At 48.2% G+C, this 18,304-nt stretch overlaps 1 protein-coding gene and 1 pseudogene across 1 annotated transcript; both read left to right on the top strand.

The window, feature by feature from the left end:
* The first annotated feature begins 135 nt into the window (after positions 1 to 135).
* On the top strand, positions 136 to 5,838 carry LOC119270716 (wall-associated receptor kinase 5-like). The gene is made up of 5 exons (XM_037552759.1): positions 136 to 1,679; positions 1,876 to 3,194; positions 3,295 to 3,756; positions 4,157 to 4,309; positions 4,383 to 5,838. Exons 2-5 carry the CDS (start codon positions 2,318 to 2,320, stop codon positions 5,606 to 5,608), a joined length of 2,718 nt encoding a protein of 905 aa, XP_037408656.1. The 5' UTR covers positions 136 to 1,679; positions 1,876 to 2,317; the 3' UTR covers positions 5,609 to 5,838.
* Positions 5,839 to 13,167: 7,329 nt separating this feature from the next.
* LOC119273670 lies at positions 13,168 to 17,753 on the top strand (annotated as a pseudogene).
* Positions 17,754 to 18,304: the final 551 nt, after the last annotated feature.

Below are 18,304 nucleotides of genomic sequence, written 5' to 3'. Positions count from 1 at the left end.
CCGCCGTAGAAGAAAGTTGCACATTTTGAACGACCTCCCATAGAGAGAGGAACTGCTGTAGTTCTTCTTCAGAATTCAGTCTAGACAGGCCCCTCATCCATCTTCCTTCCTGGAACCCCTCCTTGATGGAAATTGATTTGCATCTTGACCTTTTAAAGATGGCCGGAGCCATCTTGGCCGGTGCCGATCCATTTAACCAGTTATCCTTCCAGAACAAAGTTTTTGCACCATCGCCAACAGAGATTTTGGTGCAGGCATCAAACAGAGCAAAGTCTGAACCTTCACAAGGTGTTGCAGACCCCTTCCAAGCCCTGTCATTATCATCCCATTTGAACCAGAGCCACCGTAGGCGTAGAGCCCGACCAAAGCATTCCATATTTTTTATGCCGAGCCCCCCAAACTCTTTTGGTGAGCAAATCCGTCTCCAGTTAACCATGCATTTGCCTCCACTAGCTTCTTCTGCAGCCCAGAAAAAATTCCTTCTGATCTTATCAATTTTCTTAATTGCCCAGGAGCTTAGTGTCAAGCTGGTGAGGAAGTATGTCACAATGGCCGTCAGGACCGAGTTTGTGAGAACTAATCTTGCTATCTTTGTCATTTGCTTTCCTTTCCAGGGCGACAGCTTGCTTGCGATGCGATCAATCAGCACCTGCTCATCCACCCTCTTCGGCTTACTAAAACTCAGAGGTAATCCCAGGTATTTGCACGGCAAGGTGCCCGTCGAGCCTCCAAAAGGCAATAGAATTTGTGATAAGTCTAGTGACTCGCAACGGATCGGGTTCACGACACATTTCTGAAGGTTTGCACACAGTCCAGAGATCTCACCAAACCTTTCCAGAATGGCCTGGACTGCGACCATTTCATCGCGATCAGGATTGAGGAAAAGAGCCGCGTCGTCCGCATAAAAACTAGCTCTCATCCTGGCAGCTCTATTTGATAGGGGGGAAAGAATGCCCAGATCGGTCGCCCTTTGAAAAATCCTCTGCAAGGGGTCAAGGGCCAGGATAAAAAGCATTGGGGCTAGCGGATCCCCTTGTCTGAGTCCTTTCAAATGCATGAATGGTCTCCCAGGCAAACCGTTGAGAAGGACTCGAGACGAAGACGAAGCCAAGATCAAACATGTCATCATCGGCTTGGAAGAGGGTTGCTTTGCAAGGGAACCATTCCACCTCAATTGCACAAACATGTCATCATCGGCTGTCCTCCAGTTGCACGGTTTTCATGTAATCGACATGAATGTTAATGATGGGACTCTAAAGTTCACCACTAATGGAGCAATTTACGCCATAGGAGAAGGCCCTCCTTTTTTTGCTGGTTTTGAGGAATCTCTGCACTGAGTTGCTGCTAACTTAAGTTGCGTAGAGGCCCAAAAGAATATATCTGGGTATGCTTGTGTGCAGTGGCGGAGCTACGTTGAAACAAAACAAGGCTATGGCCCGCCCAGGTTTGTACCAAAACAATGAGCCAAATGCTAAAACTGGGCCATGCGGATTGAATACTTAGGCTTGAACCTCAATTTGGCCCGCCCAATTTATGCGTTGTAGCTCCGCCACTGCTTGTGTGAGTATCAACAGCAAGTGTGTAGCAGTAAACACTGTATACAGTTATGTTGGATACGGCTGCAAATGCTGAGATGGCTTCGAAGGAAACCCATATATACATCCTAAGTGGCTGCTTAGGTAATCACGCAATATCACATTCTCTCTCTAAAACTTTGTACCTGTTGGGCATATTTTGACTTTCCACAAAGACATTAATTTAGCATGACAGGCCCGTAGGCATATCCCTGAACTTGAAAATTAATCTAGAAGATATGTAGACCTGAAAAACATGGCTGCTTCGAAATTAATGCTGATAATAGTTTTCTCCCTACAGCACGAACAACAAGCCAAACAATGCGATGCAATTTTTTCTGGACAGAAATCAGCCGGCTTGCAAAGACTTGTCAGTGCCCCCTTTGATGGGCTAGACAAACCTGCACAAGAAGGCGAGCATTGACTGACTTGTGAGCTCCCTGCTGTGGGACCGGCAACACGGACCACAAGAAAGTAGTCGAGTGCGGCCGAATCAACCACATCAACGACCTCGGGAGTCAGGTGCTTACTTTTCTTGTTCTCTGACATTTCTTCTTACTTGGGGCAAGTCTCACCACAAATTGCAGCACCAGTCTAGTCATGAAATTGGTACATACAAGAGAAGAAGGCCTCCCAGCTGAGACATTCACTGCACAACACTGTGAAACCCCCAAATACATGCACTGGGCCTCAACTGAACTTCTCAAGTGCAATTGGGAGCTGTGAAAAGGTGTGTGTGGGTCATGGGCATCTTGCCGATGATATATTTATCACTTTCTCTGTTGGTAGTCGGGTCACTAGGAAAGTTAACAGGCCACAACCCTGAAGGGAATTGGGCAAATTCATCACTTGCCATGATCGATGGTTGCTCGAAGAGCTGTGGCGATCTGAGTTTCAACTACCCTTTTGGCATTGGATCAAGGTGCTCTCGGGATCCAGACTTCAACCTCATTTGCAACGACACCTCTCAGCCCCCAAGACTGTTCCTGCGCGACGGCATCACCCAGGTGATCGGCTTTAATGATCCTTTCTCGTATTTAAACTTCATCCAGGCCTCCTTCTCGCATACCATTCCCATGCAGTCTGGTGTCAGTGTTTACAACTTGTCTTTGGAACCACCTGGGCGGTCCTTCTCTCTCTTGTCCACTGTTCTAAACATTACCGGCTGTGATCTGGAGATATACTCTGTCGGAGACGATGCCACCACCTTGATATGCAGCACTGTGTGTTTGGATCGTGAAATCCCAGAGATGGGGGCTATGCACAATTGTAAAAATACCTCTGGATGTTGTCGTGTTGATGTGGACGGTAACGAGAGTTTTCGGCTCAAGTTTGTCTATAACCACAGCAAAAGCAACATTGATGCACGCTCTAACCGGACCTCCCATCTGTGGGATAGAATCAGCATCACTAGTGATGGGCCGAGTGGCTTTCTGCTATTGTGGCAGATAGTTGATCAATCCAGCTGCGTTGCTGCCAAGCAAAACAGGAGAGACTATGCCTGCATCGGCGAGCATGCCAAGTGCATTGACGGAAGCCATGGCTACAGCTGCATGTGCAGGACTGACTATACAGGCAACCCCTACATTCCAGATGGTTGCTCCAAGCCCAACGACAGAGGTATCTCCCCATTTCATAATCTAGCGACCAAATATATACAACTATTAAGTATTTATTATGTGCATTGGTACATGCTAACTTTTTTGGCTGATCAAACTAGGGTATAATCCAATTTCGAATAAGGCTAATTGCACCCGTTTGTGTGGTAACACTAGTGTGCCATTCCCATTCGGCTTAGAAGAGGGTTGCTCTGCAAGTGCACAGTTCCACCTCAAGTGCACAAATATGACGTCATCACCTACTCTCATGTTGGGGAATGCCCAGGTCTTCGATATATATATTGAAGAAGGGACCATTAGCGTCACCAATTCCAACCAACAAGGGAGATCTGTCATTTCTGGAAATTTTCTGTTTCCTATTCCTTCTGGGCCAATCTCCTCTGTGCAATGGGTTATTTCTAATCTAAATTGTGCAGACGCCCAACGGAATAGATGTGAATATGCTTGTCTAAGTATCAACAGTGAGTGTGTAGACGTAAGTGTTGGTAAAGTCTATGCTGGTTACCGCTGCAAATGCAATGTTGGCTTCGAAGGAAATCCATATATCCTAGATGGTTGCGCAGGTATCTGCCGCCCCACTCCCTTCTCTCTCTCTCTCTCTCTCTCTCTCTCTCTCTCTCTCTCTCTCTCTCTCTCTCTCTCTCTCTCAACTACTTTTCATGATAGATCAAATGATATAAACTTCATATTTTAGATACTGGTATATTTTTTCTAAAAACATGATCAAACATGCACTCGTTTGACTTTTGAAAAAACAAATACACCTTATATAAAGGAACGGAGGGGTATAAAATAGCACGGATTATTTTAAAAAGTTGCTTGTTGCTATTGGACAATTTTTTTTGGCTACTTCTAGTTTGTTTTATCATTCATGCATGTAAGCTTCATTTTATTAACTAACATATTGTTTCATGTTAATTAGATTTTGTTGACACATCTTATTAATATTTTTTTTCATTTTAGATTTAGATGAATGCGGCAGTGAACGGGGTGGTTGTAAAGAGATATGCTATAACGTTGTAGGAAGTTTCTATTGTAGTGAATGTCCTCACCATACTGAGTACGATCCATTGAAGATGCAGTGTATAAAGACAAAACAACAACCTTTGCTCTTAGGTAAGACTGAATCATTGTCATATTTATGTTAGACAGGATAGAACAAAAACATAAAAGAGCTTAATTCCTACAGGTATAACTATTGGGCTGTCCTGTGGCTTCGGCATTCTACTTCTGAGCTTCAGTGCAGTACTTATCACTCGTAGGTGGAGAAGAAATGTTCAAAAGAATCTACGGAAGAACTATTTCCGGAAGAACCAAGGTCTTCTCCTAGAAACACTAATATCATCGGATGAAAGTGCAAATGAGAATACAAAGATTTTCTCGTTAGAAGCGCTGGAGAAGGCAACAAATAAATTTGATTCTACACGTATCATCGGCCATGGGGGTCATGGCATGGTTTACAAAGGCATATTGTCTGATCAGCGTGTTGTTGCAATAAAAAAGTCTAAGATAATTGAGCAGTGTGAGATCAGTCAATTCATTAATGAGGTCGCAGTCCTCTCACAGATAAATCACAGAAATATTGTGAAGCTCTTTGGATGTTGCCTTGAAACCGAGGTTCCACTACTGGTGTATGATTATGTATCCAACGGCTCACTGTCTGGAGTTCTTCATGCAGATGCAAGTGATGGTTTTTCTTTATCCTGGGGCGATTGCTTAAGGATTGCAATCGAAACAGCAGGAGCTATATCTTATCTCCACTCTTCAGCTTCGATATCAATCTTCCATCGTGATGTGAAGTCCTCAAATATACTCTTAGATGTGAACTACACAGCCAAAGTTTCAGATTTTGGCGCGTCCAGATTGGTTCCGATTGATCAGACACACATTGTCACGAATGTGCAAGGTACATTTGGGTACTTAGATCCAGAGTATTTCCATACTAGGCAGCTGAACGGGAAGAGCGACGTCTACAGTTTTGGTGTGGTACTAGTGGAGTTGCTTCTCAGAAAGAAGCCTGTTTTTACAAGTGAATCAGGCACCATCAAGGGCTTGTCAAGCTATTTTCTCCAGGAGTTCAGTGAGGGGAGAATCATGGGTATTGTTAGTTCCCAGGTCCTAGAGGAGGCAACTGAGGAAGAGATCAACGGTGTCGCCTCTCTTGCAGAGCGGTGCTTAAGTCTGCGTGGTGAAGAAAGACCCACCATGAAACAAGTGGAGGCGGAACTGCAGACTCTACGGACAAAACGGATGAACTCATCTCAGCCTGATCCGAGAAATGGAGAACAGATGCAAGCAAGGCCGTTGACTCGAAGGAGTAGATCTTCTCGGCAATTGTCCGCACAGCCAAGAGGTAGCCAACGACGCTATAGCTTGGAAGCAGAGTTCTTGTCATCTGCTAGCCTACCACGTTAGATGAGGCTATTGAGCTTATAATAATGGATAATTTGCTTCCCTCTTTTATGAACTGTTGCTAGAACCTGTATTACAGGTTAGTTAGGTTGGGACTGTAATAAGTCATGATTTCAGTCATCATGATTGTATCAGTTTCTCGGTTGGAATTATGCTTGCTGATATATGTAGACTGAATTTTGTTACCCTAGAAGAGATGTAGTGGATTATATTAGCAATGATTTTGGCACTCATGCTGTCTTGTCGTTGCCACTGTTAGTACATTGCTGTGTTTTCTGGGCGCTTCTTTTAATACAAATATATGGTTCAAGTTTTTTCTCTCGGCGCAAATATGCCAGGCATTCGGATACATGTTTGGGAAACAGAAGGAGAATGCACTATATATCCAGTTCTAACCCTAAACCCATCTGTTCCAGAAAAATGTACGGATGCTCATTTCTGTTATCAGTTTAGTTGATTCTCTATAAGAATCTACTTTATCTCCAGCAGTGAGGTTTTTTACTTTGATGTCTGCACTTTATCTTGACCTAATAGTTAGCCTTCTGAGGATGGATTCAGTTGCTGTTGGTGATCTCAGTCACTTAGCTTGTCTTTCACCGGATGGGACTGAAGATCGCCAGCCGTTTGTCGCTGTTGATGAGTAGCATGGCATCCACAACCGTACCGATTGCACCATACAGTTGGTTTTAGGGTTTAGGGTTTAGGGCCATTTTCGAGGAATTCTTCGTGGGCTCGATCGACCTTGGCCGCCTCAACTTTGGGACCATCTCCCTCATTCCCAAAGTCCCTGGGGCGACTGACATCCGCCAGTTCCGCCCGATTACGGTCATAAACGTGATCTTCCGGATCTTGGCCAAAGGGTACGCCAATAGGGTGACCCTGCTGGCCGACCGGGATCACTCACCCTAATCAGTCGGCGTTCATTCAGGGCCGGTTTATCCTTGATGGGGTCTTGGTCCTGCACGAGGTTCTTCATGAGGTCCGGGTCAAACACCTGAAGGCGGTCTTTCTGAAGATCGATTTTCACAAAGCTTATGACACGGTTAGCTGGCCCTTCCTTCGGGAAGTCCTTCTGCGCAAGGGATTTGACGACCGGTGGATCACGAGAGTCATGCAAATGGTCTCTTGCGGTCGCACGGCGGTCAATATTAATGGCGAAATTGGTCCCTTCTTCCCTACCCTTTGTGGGGTGCGCCAAGGCGACCCCTTCTCCCCGTTCCTCTTCAATATGGTCGTGGACGCTTTGGCTTCCATTCTCGATAAGGCGAAAGCTGCGGGCCACCTCCGAGGCATCGCCCCCCATCTCTCCGGGGATGCGGGGATCTCCATCCTCCAGTATGCGGACGACACGATCATCATGGTCGAAGGCTCGGAGATGGACATCGCCAATCTCAAATTCCTCCTCCTTTGCTTTCAGCAGATGTCGGGCCTCAAGATCAATTTTGATAAGAGCGATGTTATGGTGATGGGATACTCTCCCGAGGAGTCAGTGGCCATTGCCAATAGACTCAATTGCCGCTTGGGCTCGTTTCCTTCTACCTATTTGGGGACGCCCATCAGTCACTCGCGCCTCCTGGCCGCCGATCTTCGCCCCTCCGTGACCAAGCTCCAGACTAGATGCGAGCCTTGGCAGGGGAGGTGGCTGTCCAAGGCGGCCAGGACTATTCTTATCAACTCCTCCCTCTCCAGTCTCCTCTTATTTCTTATGAGTCTCTACAGCCTTCACGATTCTCTTCATAAGGAGATCGCCAAAATCCAGTCCCGCTTCTATTGGGCTGGGGAGCACGGCAAGCAGAAGTATCACATGGTCAGCTGGCCTGACATCTGCAAGCCGAGGGAGCAGGGGGGTTTGGGGATCATGTGCTCCAAACGGATGAATATTGCCCTCCTCTCCCGATGGCTGTGGCGCATCTCGCAGGGCCACGGGGGCCTCTGGCTGGACATTATCCGGAATAAATACCTGCGCGGCCAACCCCTTGCCTTCTGCCAGAAGTCGGGTGGCTCTCAGTTCTGGCAGTCCCTTGTCCAGCTCCTCCCTGTGCTCCGCATTGGTACCTCTATCTCGGTGGGATCTGGCCGTTCGACGTTATTCTGGTATGACCGTTGGGCCGGTGACGCCCCCTTTGCGGCTCGCTTCCCCACTCTCTTTGCTATCTCTGTCGACCCCATGATCTCTGTTGATAGGGCCCTATTTGACTTAGGGCGCCTCGCTTTCCGTCGGCCATTTGGGCCTGCGGAATCCGCCGCCTGGCGTGAGCTTCTTGAGTGCGTCGCTCTTCATGAGCCGCTGGTGGACGGCGTCCAAGACCGTGTTCGATGGCATTTGGAGCCGTCTGGCCAGTTCTCTACCAAATCGCTCTATGCGGCCATTGCCCCCTCCGCCGCCCCTCCCCCCTCTCAATGGTTTGGTCCGTCCGCCTCCCTCTGAAGATCCGTATCTTCATGTGGCAGTGGATCCGGGGACGGATCCCCTCCGGTGTGGAGGTCCGCAAGCGTAATGGCCCGGGTTCTGGTCTCTGCCCCCTCTGTGCCGTCCCCGAGGACTCTAACCACATCTTCTTCGCTTGCACCTCTGCCCAGTTCCTCTGGAGCTGTTTTCGCGAGCTTGTCGGCGGAAATTGGACTCACACCAACTTCCCCGACCTTTTTGCTGAACTCCAAGCGTCCCCCCCGTCCTCCCGCCACATTAGGTGGCTGGAGGTTGGGACCCTAGCCTGGACTCTTTGGACTGTTCGTAATAAGCTTGTGATTGAGCGCACTCCGCTTCGTCGTGCTACTGACGCTCTCTACAAATTCTCGGGTTTCCTGCAGCTTTGGCGGCCGCTTAGCCGTCTCCTGAAGCGCGACGCCATCTCCGCCTTCATCGCCGACCTCCGCTCGATGGCCGTCCGCCTGTCGCCGCCGCCGCCGCCCCCTCCGCCGGAGCCTGACTAGTCCCCTGCGTGAGTCTCTCGCCCGGCCTCGCCCGGTTTCCTTTTCTGTTTCTTTGGGCTTGTTGAGCTGTGCCCTCAGCAGTACCTTATGACTTTGTGGTGCTACTTGGGTGTGTGTGTCTGAACCTGTTGGGGTTGTGTGTTTTGTGGCGGTGTGCTTTATCTATAAAGCGGGGCGAAAGCCTTTTTCGGTATACAGTTAGTTTTTTTTTTGAGAGGGTAGAAAGAAAGATGCCGGGCATTGGACATGATGGACCGAGCAGCACAAAGAAGATCAACCATGGGCTGTAGTATGAGCTTTGGTCCATGGCCCGAAGACATGAATTTTTCTTTCTTTCTTGTTCCTGCTCCACGTGGCGGTCCATGGCCTCCTCCTCCCCCTCCGCCCGCCGCCGGCCAACACCTCCGCCTCCTTGTTCCCCCACCCGACCTAACTTCACAGACAGGAGCAAGCGAAAACCCTCCTCTATTTCTCCGGTTACCCCAGCTCGCCGCATGCCGTCGAAGAGGACGCACGCCCTCCCTGGTGGGTGCTCAGGCCACTGGTCCGGTGCTCCCCTTCCAACGTCCGTGGACCAGGCAGCGGAGGCCGTCTGTTCCGAGAAGAGATTGAGCGGCGCCGAAGCAATCACTTCCAGCCATTTAATTCTCTTCAGTCCGGGTCTTCCGATGAATCCATCCATTGTCCACCAAAAACCTGTGGAATACATGTACAGGTGCTCATTTCCTTGATTCTGTGTCTCTAGTTCATATCCAGTGTTCAGAATAATCACATTGCGCTCGATCTTGGTTGCAGCTTCGGCAATTAACAGATAAAATTGGGGATGCAATCACTTACTGTTAGTTAGCTCAGCTGGAAGCCATCAGTTAGCTTATCTTCCAGCTCCACCACGTGGGGCTACTGAAGATTGGCCGTAGTTGTTGGAGCAGGGTTCTGAATTTTTCTGATGCTACCCCGCTGTTGAGATTCTGTGCAGATTATCATGCGGTGATTTTGGGTGCTCATGTCATGTGTACCCATCAGTTCTCATATATATATGGACATGGTTGATTTACTCTGTGCAGAACACTCACTTTACTCTGCCTTCAGTTGCAGCTTTAAGCAAGCACCAGCTTAAATTGGGGATGGAGTTCAGTTACCGTAGCTAGCTCCGATGGAAGCAACCAGTTTGCTTATCTTCACTAGGTGGCACTGAAGATTTGGCAGCCGGCTCTCACTGTCGAGGGGATTCAATGTCTATCTCTTCAGCACGAACCACAAGCCAATAATGCAAACAGGTTTATTCTTAGCTGAAATGAGCCATTTGGCAAAGACTTGTCAACACCCCCTTTGATGGGCAGGCGTTGACTGACTTGAGAGGTCGCTTTGCGGCGGCAAGACCACAAGAAAGTAGCAGTGCATTATAATGTGGCCAAATCAACCACATCAACGCGCCTCTGTAGTCCAGGTGCTTACTTTTCTTGTTCTTTGTCCATGTCCTATTACTTACATGGGTCAAGGGTAACCATTAATTTGCAGCACCAAACCAGCCATGAAAGTGGTACATACAAGAGAAGCCCTCCCAGCTGGGACGGTCACCGCATATGTATCACTGTCAGATCCCCATATATAGTCCTGTCACAAACTTGACTGGTTCATATCTAAACTTGTAACAAGTGGCCAATGGCGTGCTGCAAATTTGTAAATTACACCACTTTGATCACTATGAATTAGCTAAAAATGTTTGACAAAAGCCATGTCCAATGCTGGTGAGTTTCTGGTGTACTTTTGTCTGCCTTCATATGCTGCAATTTCGCTTATTCACTTGTTCCCATTGTAGAAAATATAAAACCTACGTTATTCGTTGTATTATATTGATCTAACCCTTGTACAGGGTATATATAGTACTCCCTCTGTTCACTTTTATAAGACCTTGAAGACATTTCAGACAATATACAAACAGCCCATTTTGAGTTGTCTGAAATGACTTACAAAAGTGAACGGAGGGAGTAGTACATTGGGGTAGAGGCTTGGAGTACAAGACAAAGTTACATGTGGTTTGAACTAATTCTATCTCTATCTCCTTATCTCTAACTTAACCCAATTATATTTCTAACATCCCCCCTCAGTCACAGCGGGAGTGAAGCGGACGGTTGCGACTGAATTTGAAGTCTTGCGCTTCTGCCGCCCTCTCCGCTGCACCATCATCAACTGCATCTCTGATGGCTGATGGGTCGGCACCTAGGACAGTGACTGCGTCCCCTTCTAGTGCCTTCCCTTTCTTCTCCTCTATTCCCACCCGCAGTCACAGCGGGAGTGTCGTGGACGCAAGTGACGAGGCAGACGCTGTTGACTGGAGTTGTTGCCGATGAGTTGTTGTAGACTTAGCCATTAATGTCGAGGTAGCTGATCATGGTGATATAGCCGTGGTCGAGGTAGTCGTGGTTGATGGTGTGGTCGTTTTGTACAATGAAGCCGCATAAAGCCGGAGGCGCAAAAAAAAGCGTATGACGGAGCTGCAGACGTGGACGGTGCACCTTGCGGATGTCAGAGGGTGCCGTCGGCGACGAGTCCGCCGGTTTTGCCAAGACCGGAGGAAGCCCATCGAGCACACATCGGTTTTGCCAGAACCGTGTGGCCGTGTAGGGTCGTCACTGTAGTGACGGCGTGTTGATGCAGTCATGCCGTCGTGGATGATGCGGTCGATGCCGTCATCATGACGCGGTCAATGCCGTCGACGAGGTCGCGTCTTGCAGAAAAATCTGTTAGAGGACGCTAGGTGTCCATCTTGTGGACGAGGTGGAGGCGTTGTGTTGACGAAGATGATGGTGACCACATTGATGAAGACCTTGGTGATGAAGTATCGGCGATGGCGTCGCAGCGGCGTGTCGACGATAATGTGTCGCTTGAAGACGTCCCTCACAGCGACCAAGTATCGATGTCGTGTCGCGCCCGAAGAAGTCGATGAAGATTGCATCTTGTTCCACACCGGCCTGGCGTGTGGATGGTGCATGTTGAGATCGCTTCTCATAGACGTGCTCGATGAAGAATATTGGTTTGTAGCCTGGCGTAGTCGTATAGCTTGATGTTGATGTTCCGCTTGATGTAAAGGTGTAGGTGCAGATCGCTCGGTGAAGATGCAGATCGGTGGCTCGAGGGTGGACGGCGTGCGAGGCGCAGGAGGTGGATGGAACGGCTTGGTGAAGATCTCGTCCGTGCATGTGCCTCGAAGTCGAAGGCCTGCGGGCCCTCCCGATGTCCCGCGCTGAAAGCCGGCTTGATGAAGGTGTCGACGTGCGGCGAAGGTGTCGATGCCGCGTGCAAGACCCTCCCGTGATCGAGGGCACTTTTGCGTCGGGTTGGTCGCCTGGTCCATGTGGTCTCGAGATGACACGGAACCTGAAGAACCTAGCTCATGTGGATGCATGTCCGTACGGAGCTATACCAAACTCCGTATGGCCGCTGGATCTCCAGTTTACCGGCTCGTTCGGAGACGCCCGCCGTGGACGCTCCGCGTACTGCCCGGGAGGTTGCCGAGTGTGCGCTGGTGGCTGGCTCGTTTTGGAAGAACCGCGCCGCCGCCTGAGCCCAGGATTTTTTGGAGAAGCCGGCTTGTTCGGAAGACCGCCGCTGCTGCCATGTACGTGCGCGCGAAGAAGCTGGCTTGATGGTGGTGCGTAACCGCCGGCAGATATCAGGTTGGATCGGCGACTCGGAGCAGCTGCGTAGCTCTCGCCGTATCGTCGGTGCCACCGTAGGCAGCGATTTTCACCAGAAGTTGAGGGTCCTGTGATTTATCTGGTGGCTAAGAAAAAAAATCAATCTACTGTAATTTGAAAAACTGAAGTTGGTCTAATCTATGAAATTGATCTAATCTAGAGAATGATCTAATCTATAGAGCCGATCCAATCTTTAATTGAATCGGGTGCCGCACCTCCGAGGAGAGGAGATTGATCTCCCCGGGGGCGGCGCGCTACGGAAGTGGTGGATGTGACCTAGGATTGGCGTCGTGAGACTAACCGCTCTGATACCATGTAGAAAATATAGAACCTACGTTATTCGTTGTATTATATTGATCTGACCCTTATATAGGGTATATATATTAGTATATTGGGGTAGAGGCTTGGAGTACAAGACAAGTTACATGTGGTTTGAACTAATTCTATCTCTATCTCCTTATCTCTAACTTAACCCAATTATATTTCTAACACCCATCAATTTGCACAAATTTGGCATGAGTTTTCGAGCATCCTACAAAAACATGTAGTAATATGATGCATCGGTCAAAGCTATCAGTCGGCTAGCAAAGACCTCTTCGAACCCCCTTCGATGGGTTAGAATTACCTACACCAAAAGCCAAATGGTATTGACTGACTTACAAGATCACGCTGCAGCATAGCCACAAGAAAAGTAGAAGCGTAATTTATTGTGGCCATGGCGATCTCACTTTCACATCGCAACTGTATACAACTATTAATATGCAGAATCAAACTTGTCATGACTTGATAGAAAATATCCATGAGATGTATGCTCCATGCATATACTCTCCCCTAGAGAAATGCACATATATATACTTGCAAAATTGCACTGCTGCCTAACCTGAATTTCTTGAACGAAGTTGGAAGCAGTGCAGGGCCTGCCTGTTGATCATGGGCATCTTGCCGGTGATCTATGCGCTACTCCCTTTGTTGGTACTTGAGTCACTAGGAAAGCTAACTACGCTATCATCCGGAGTTGTAACAAGCCACAACCCCAAAGGGAATTGGGAACATCCATCACTTGCCATTCTTGATGGTTGCCCAAAGAGCTGTGGCAATGTGAGCTTCGGCTATCCCTTTGGCATCGGATCTAGGTGTTCCCGGGGGCCTGACTTCAACCTCACCTGCAACAACACCGCTCATTCCCTTAGACTTTTCTTGCGCGACGGCATCACCAAGGTGATCCAGTTTCATGATCCTCTTTTCAATATTAATAACTTCATCAAGGCATCCTTCTCACGCAGCATCCCCATGCAAACTGCTGTCAACATTTACAACTTTTCTTCGAACCGCCTGGGAAATCCTTCTCCCTTGCTTCCACTGATCTAATTATTACCGGCTGTGACCTGGAGATATACTCTGCCAGAAACTATGCCACCATGTTGATATGCAGCACTGTGTGTTTGGATCTAGGAATCCCAGAGATAGAAGCTATGCACAACTGTAAAAATACCTGGATGTTGTCGCGTTGATGTGGACAGTAACATGATTTTTCAGCTCAAATTTGTATACAACCAGAGCAAAAGCAACATTGATGCATGCTCCAACTGGAGCTCTCATCTGTGGGATAGAATCAGCATTACTAGTCATGGGTCGAGTGGCTTTCTGCTATTGTGGCAGATAGTTGATCAATCCACCTGCGTTGTTGCCAAACAAAACAGGGCAGACTATGCCTGCATCAGCGAGAATGCCGAGTGCATAGACAGTACAACCAGTTCCTGTGATGTCGAAGATGCTGAGAGCATTGACGAAAGCTATGGCTATAGCTGCATCTGCAGCAATGGCTATTCAGGCAACCCCTACCTTCCACATGGCAGCTCAAACGGTAACAAAGGTAACCTTTTTCCCTAATCAAGTGACTGAACGTAGAATTGCTGCTAGGTCTATTTTGGACATTGATACATGCTAACTTCTCACTGATCAAATTAGGGTATAATCCAATTCCGAGCAGGGCTGATTGCACATGTTTCTGTGGAAACACTAGTGTGCCATTCCCATTCGGCTTAGAAGATGGTTGCTTTGCAACAAAACAGTTCCACCTTGACTGCACAAATATGACGTCATCAGCTGCCCTCATGTTGGGGAGGGAGCAGGTCTTCGACATAAATATTGACGAAGGGACCGTTAATGTCGGCAATCCTGACCAACAAGGGCAATATAACATACATCAACATTTTCTTTTTCCTGCTACTGGGTCATTCTCCTCTGTGGAATGGATTGTTGCTAATCTAAGATGTGCAGATGCCCAATATAACAGGCCCCCCTTCCTCTCGCGACCGCGCCGCACCCACGGGCAACCGGCCGCTCGCCGCTCGCCGCTCTCCCCCTACAGCCCCCCATCCCCTTCCTCCCCGCCGCCGTAGCTGGCGCCCGCGGTCGGCCTGGCCCCAGGACGCTGGTGGCGGCGGCCCTCCTGACCTTCCCCTCCCAGTGGCTCTCCGGCGCGGGGCGGAGTTGCATCGGGGGGTGCTCCTAGGCGGCGGCGGGGTTCCTCGTCGCAGAGCGGGCGGGCGGCTGGGCAGCGGCGCCGTCGTTGGCGGCGGTGTGGCGCTGCGGCATGTCCTGGTGGCGGCGCTCGGCCCAAATCTAGGCCCTACAGGGCCCATCTAGGCCTGGGCGAGCCGGCGATGGGCCGGGTCGGGGGTGTGATTCCCGGGTGGTGGGGGAGTAGCGATGCACGATGGGGTGCTGGCAGGGCCGACGCCAGCTTGCTGCAACACGGTCGGCGGGGCTTAGCGGGCCCGTTTCGGGCCTGGCCGGGCGAGGGGTGGCCTGGTATGCCCCGCTGCCGTGTCCGGTCGACTACCGCGATGGTGTCGGAGGCGCGGCTTCTCGCACGAGGCGGCGGTGGTGGTTCCCTTCCACTCGGCCTTGGTGATGTTGCTCTCATCGCGTGGCGCTTCTCTCCGGTCTTCTCGGCCTCGTGTTGGTGCTCGTAGTGAGACGACGTGGGCGGCGGCGCATCCGCAATGAGCATTGGGCGGTGGTTTTGATGGTAGGCTCCGGATGGGCGGTGGTGTTTGGTGTGCGGGAGATATCCTTGCCGGTTCGTCCGGCTCCGATGCGGTGACACCGGCGGGTGCCACCATTCCTTATGGAAGGGTGTCGGTGGTAGCCATCCCCCACCATCCTCCGCATATCGGGGGAAACCCTAGGACTCGTCCGGGCAGCAGCGTCGTCTGTGTCGCATACCTTTTTGGAGGTGCTGCTTGGTACGCGGCACTCGGAGCCTCCGGTTGTGGTGGGGTGTTTCCGGAGGGCGTAGCGGTGGCGGGCCTTCCACGCTTTGTCGAGTTGTCGTTGTTGGCATTTGTTTCTTCTTCTTTTCTGTCTTTGGGCTTGTTGTGCTGCTCGCCCCAGCGTTGTGATGTGTACAATGTTGGTTGCTTGCTTTAGAATACAAAACGGGGAAAACCCTTTTTCGGCAATATAATAGGTCTGGATATGCTTGCCTGAGTATCAACAGCAAGTGCGTGAAAGTAAGTGTTAAAGACCTCGATTCTGGTGATGGAGTTTATGCTGGTTACGGCTGCAAATGCTCAGATGGCTTCCAAGGAAATCCATATATCCAAGATGGTTGCCAAGGTACCTCTTATTACAAATGCAACTCCCTTTCCCTCTAATCTTGAAATGTTAAAAAAAACTTGTACTGTACGAACTGGCTGAACTGCCTATCATGCTGTAGAAAAATGTACTACTAGCTATCTGTTACATCCGAAGCGTGTGTTATTTTATAAAGTTGCGTGTTACTATTTGATGGTGATCTGTTGTTACCACTTCTAGTTCGTTTTATCATTCATGTAAGCTTCATTTAATTGACCGACGCACTGTTTCATGCCAATTGAGGGCATCTCCAACAGTCGTATGATCATCATTGGTTAAATTGCCATCTAGATTGTTTTGATGACATGGCACATAATAAAAGAAGAGAGAGAATGAAATCGTATGAACCCGAACCAACGCTCCAGGCACAAGCTCCGAGGCAAGTCTGTTCATTTCTTCAACATTTAGTGGACCCGCCTACTTCTTTAACATATGCTTAACATACACCACATTGAAGAGCCTGTATGATGTGCCGTTGGCTGCCGACGTGGACACTTATACCAACAATTGAACATACAAACTGTTGCAGATGCTCTGAATGATGTATAATCTTCTGACTTCCATGTTGTAGATTTTGCCAGCGCATCTTATATTAAATTTTTGTTAATTTCAGATGTTGATGAATGCCTTCAACCGAACATATGACATGGGATCTGCCATAATACCAAAGGAAGCTTCAGTTGTGGGAGGACAAAACAACATCTACTCTTAGGTAAGACTATATCATTGTTACATTTGTACGATGGACAAGCCAGAAGAGAAACTTAAAACAACTTATTGCCTGCAGGTATAATTATTGAGTTGTGTTGTGGTTTTGCATTCTACTTTTGTGCTTCTGTGCAACCCTTCTCATTCGCAGATGGAAAAGAAATGTTCAGAAGCAACTACGGAAGAACCAAGGTCTTATCCTAGAAATGTTGTCATCATCCGATGAAACTACAAATGAGAATACCAAGATTTTCTCGATAGAAGAACTGGAGAAGGCAACAAACAACTTTGATCCTAAACGCATCATCGGCCATGGGAGCCATGGCATGGTTTACAAAGGAATATTATCTGATCAGCGTGTCGTTGCAATAAAAAAGTCTAAGATCATTGAGCAGTGTGAGATCAGTCAATTCATCAATGAGGTTGCAGTCCTCTCTTAGATAAATCATAGAAATATTGTGAAGCTCTTCGGATGCTGTCTCGAAACTGAGGTTCCACTGTTGGTCTACGACTACGTATCCACTAGCTCACTATCTCAAGTTCTTCATGCCAATTCAAGTGATGGTTTTTCCTTGTCTTGGGGTGATTACTTAAAGATTGCCATGGAAGCAGCAGGAGCTCTATCTTATCTCCACTCTTCAGCTTCAATATCAATCTTCCATCGTGACGTGAAGTCCTCAAATATACTCTTGGATGGGAACTACACAGCTAAAGTATCAGATTTCGGTGCATCCAGATTTGTTCCAATTGATCAAACACACATTGTGACGAACGTGCAAGGTACATTCGGGTACTTAGATCTAGTGTATTTCCACACCAGACAGCTAAACGAAAAGAGCAACATGTACAGTTTTGGTGGTGTGGTGCTGGTGGAGCTGCTTCTTAGAATGAAGCCTGTCTTTACAAGTGAATCAGGCATAATCAAGGGCTTGGCAAGCTATTTTCTCCAGGAGTTCCGTGAGGGTAGAATCACAGGTATTGTTAGTTCCCATGTCCTTGAGGAGGCAACCGAGGAAGATATCAACGATGTTGCCTCTCTTGCGGAGTGGCGCTTAAGATTGTGTGGTGAAGAAAGACCCACCATGAAACAAGTGGAGACGGAACTGCAGACCTTACAAACAAAGTATGTAAACACACATCAAGCATACACAAGAAATGAAGAGTAAATACAACCAAGTATAGTATTTCAAGGATATAGAGTTGCTCATCAATCTTCTGTGATGGGATTGGGCGAGAGAGCTGACATACGGCCAGGAGGCTGTTATAGCTTTGAGGAAGAGTTCATGGCATCTGCTAGCCTTCCACGCTAGATTCGTATGTTGAGCTCATAATAATGGATGGTTTTGTTTCACTTTTGTAATATGATGATGGATGGCTATGGTTTCACTTTTGTAAGTTGCGCCTGAGTTTGTATTAAACGGAAACAATGCTACATATGTTCGTTTCGTAACTTGCTTTATTTCCAGATAATTGTATGAGTTTTTTTATTGGCATTGTGCTCGTTTATGGAAGTTGATTATTACGATTACTTTGAGATGTGGAGTGAATTAGTTACTGGCATTTTCGATGTGTTGATAAGATGTTTATGAGACATGTTGTTGATTGTATTAGCATGTAATGATTTTGAACATCCATAACCACCATGTTCTTTGATTCGGCAACAGATTTGGCTCAATTCTTCCCTGCGGAATTTCATTTCATTTTGTATTAGGTGGTT

The sequence above is a fragment of the Triticum dicoccoides genome, chromosome 3A (assembly GCF_002162155.2).
Source record: "Triticum dicoccoides isolate Atlit2015 ecotype Zavitan chromosome 3A, WEW_v2.0, whole genome shotgun sequence".
Taxonomy (NCBI): Eukaryota; Viridiplantae; Streptophyta; class Magnoliopsida; order Poales; family Poaceae; genus Triticum; species Triticum dicoccoides.
Note: the sequence above shows the minus strand (reverse complement) of the source record. Positions and strands in the feature narration are given on the sequence as shown.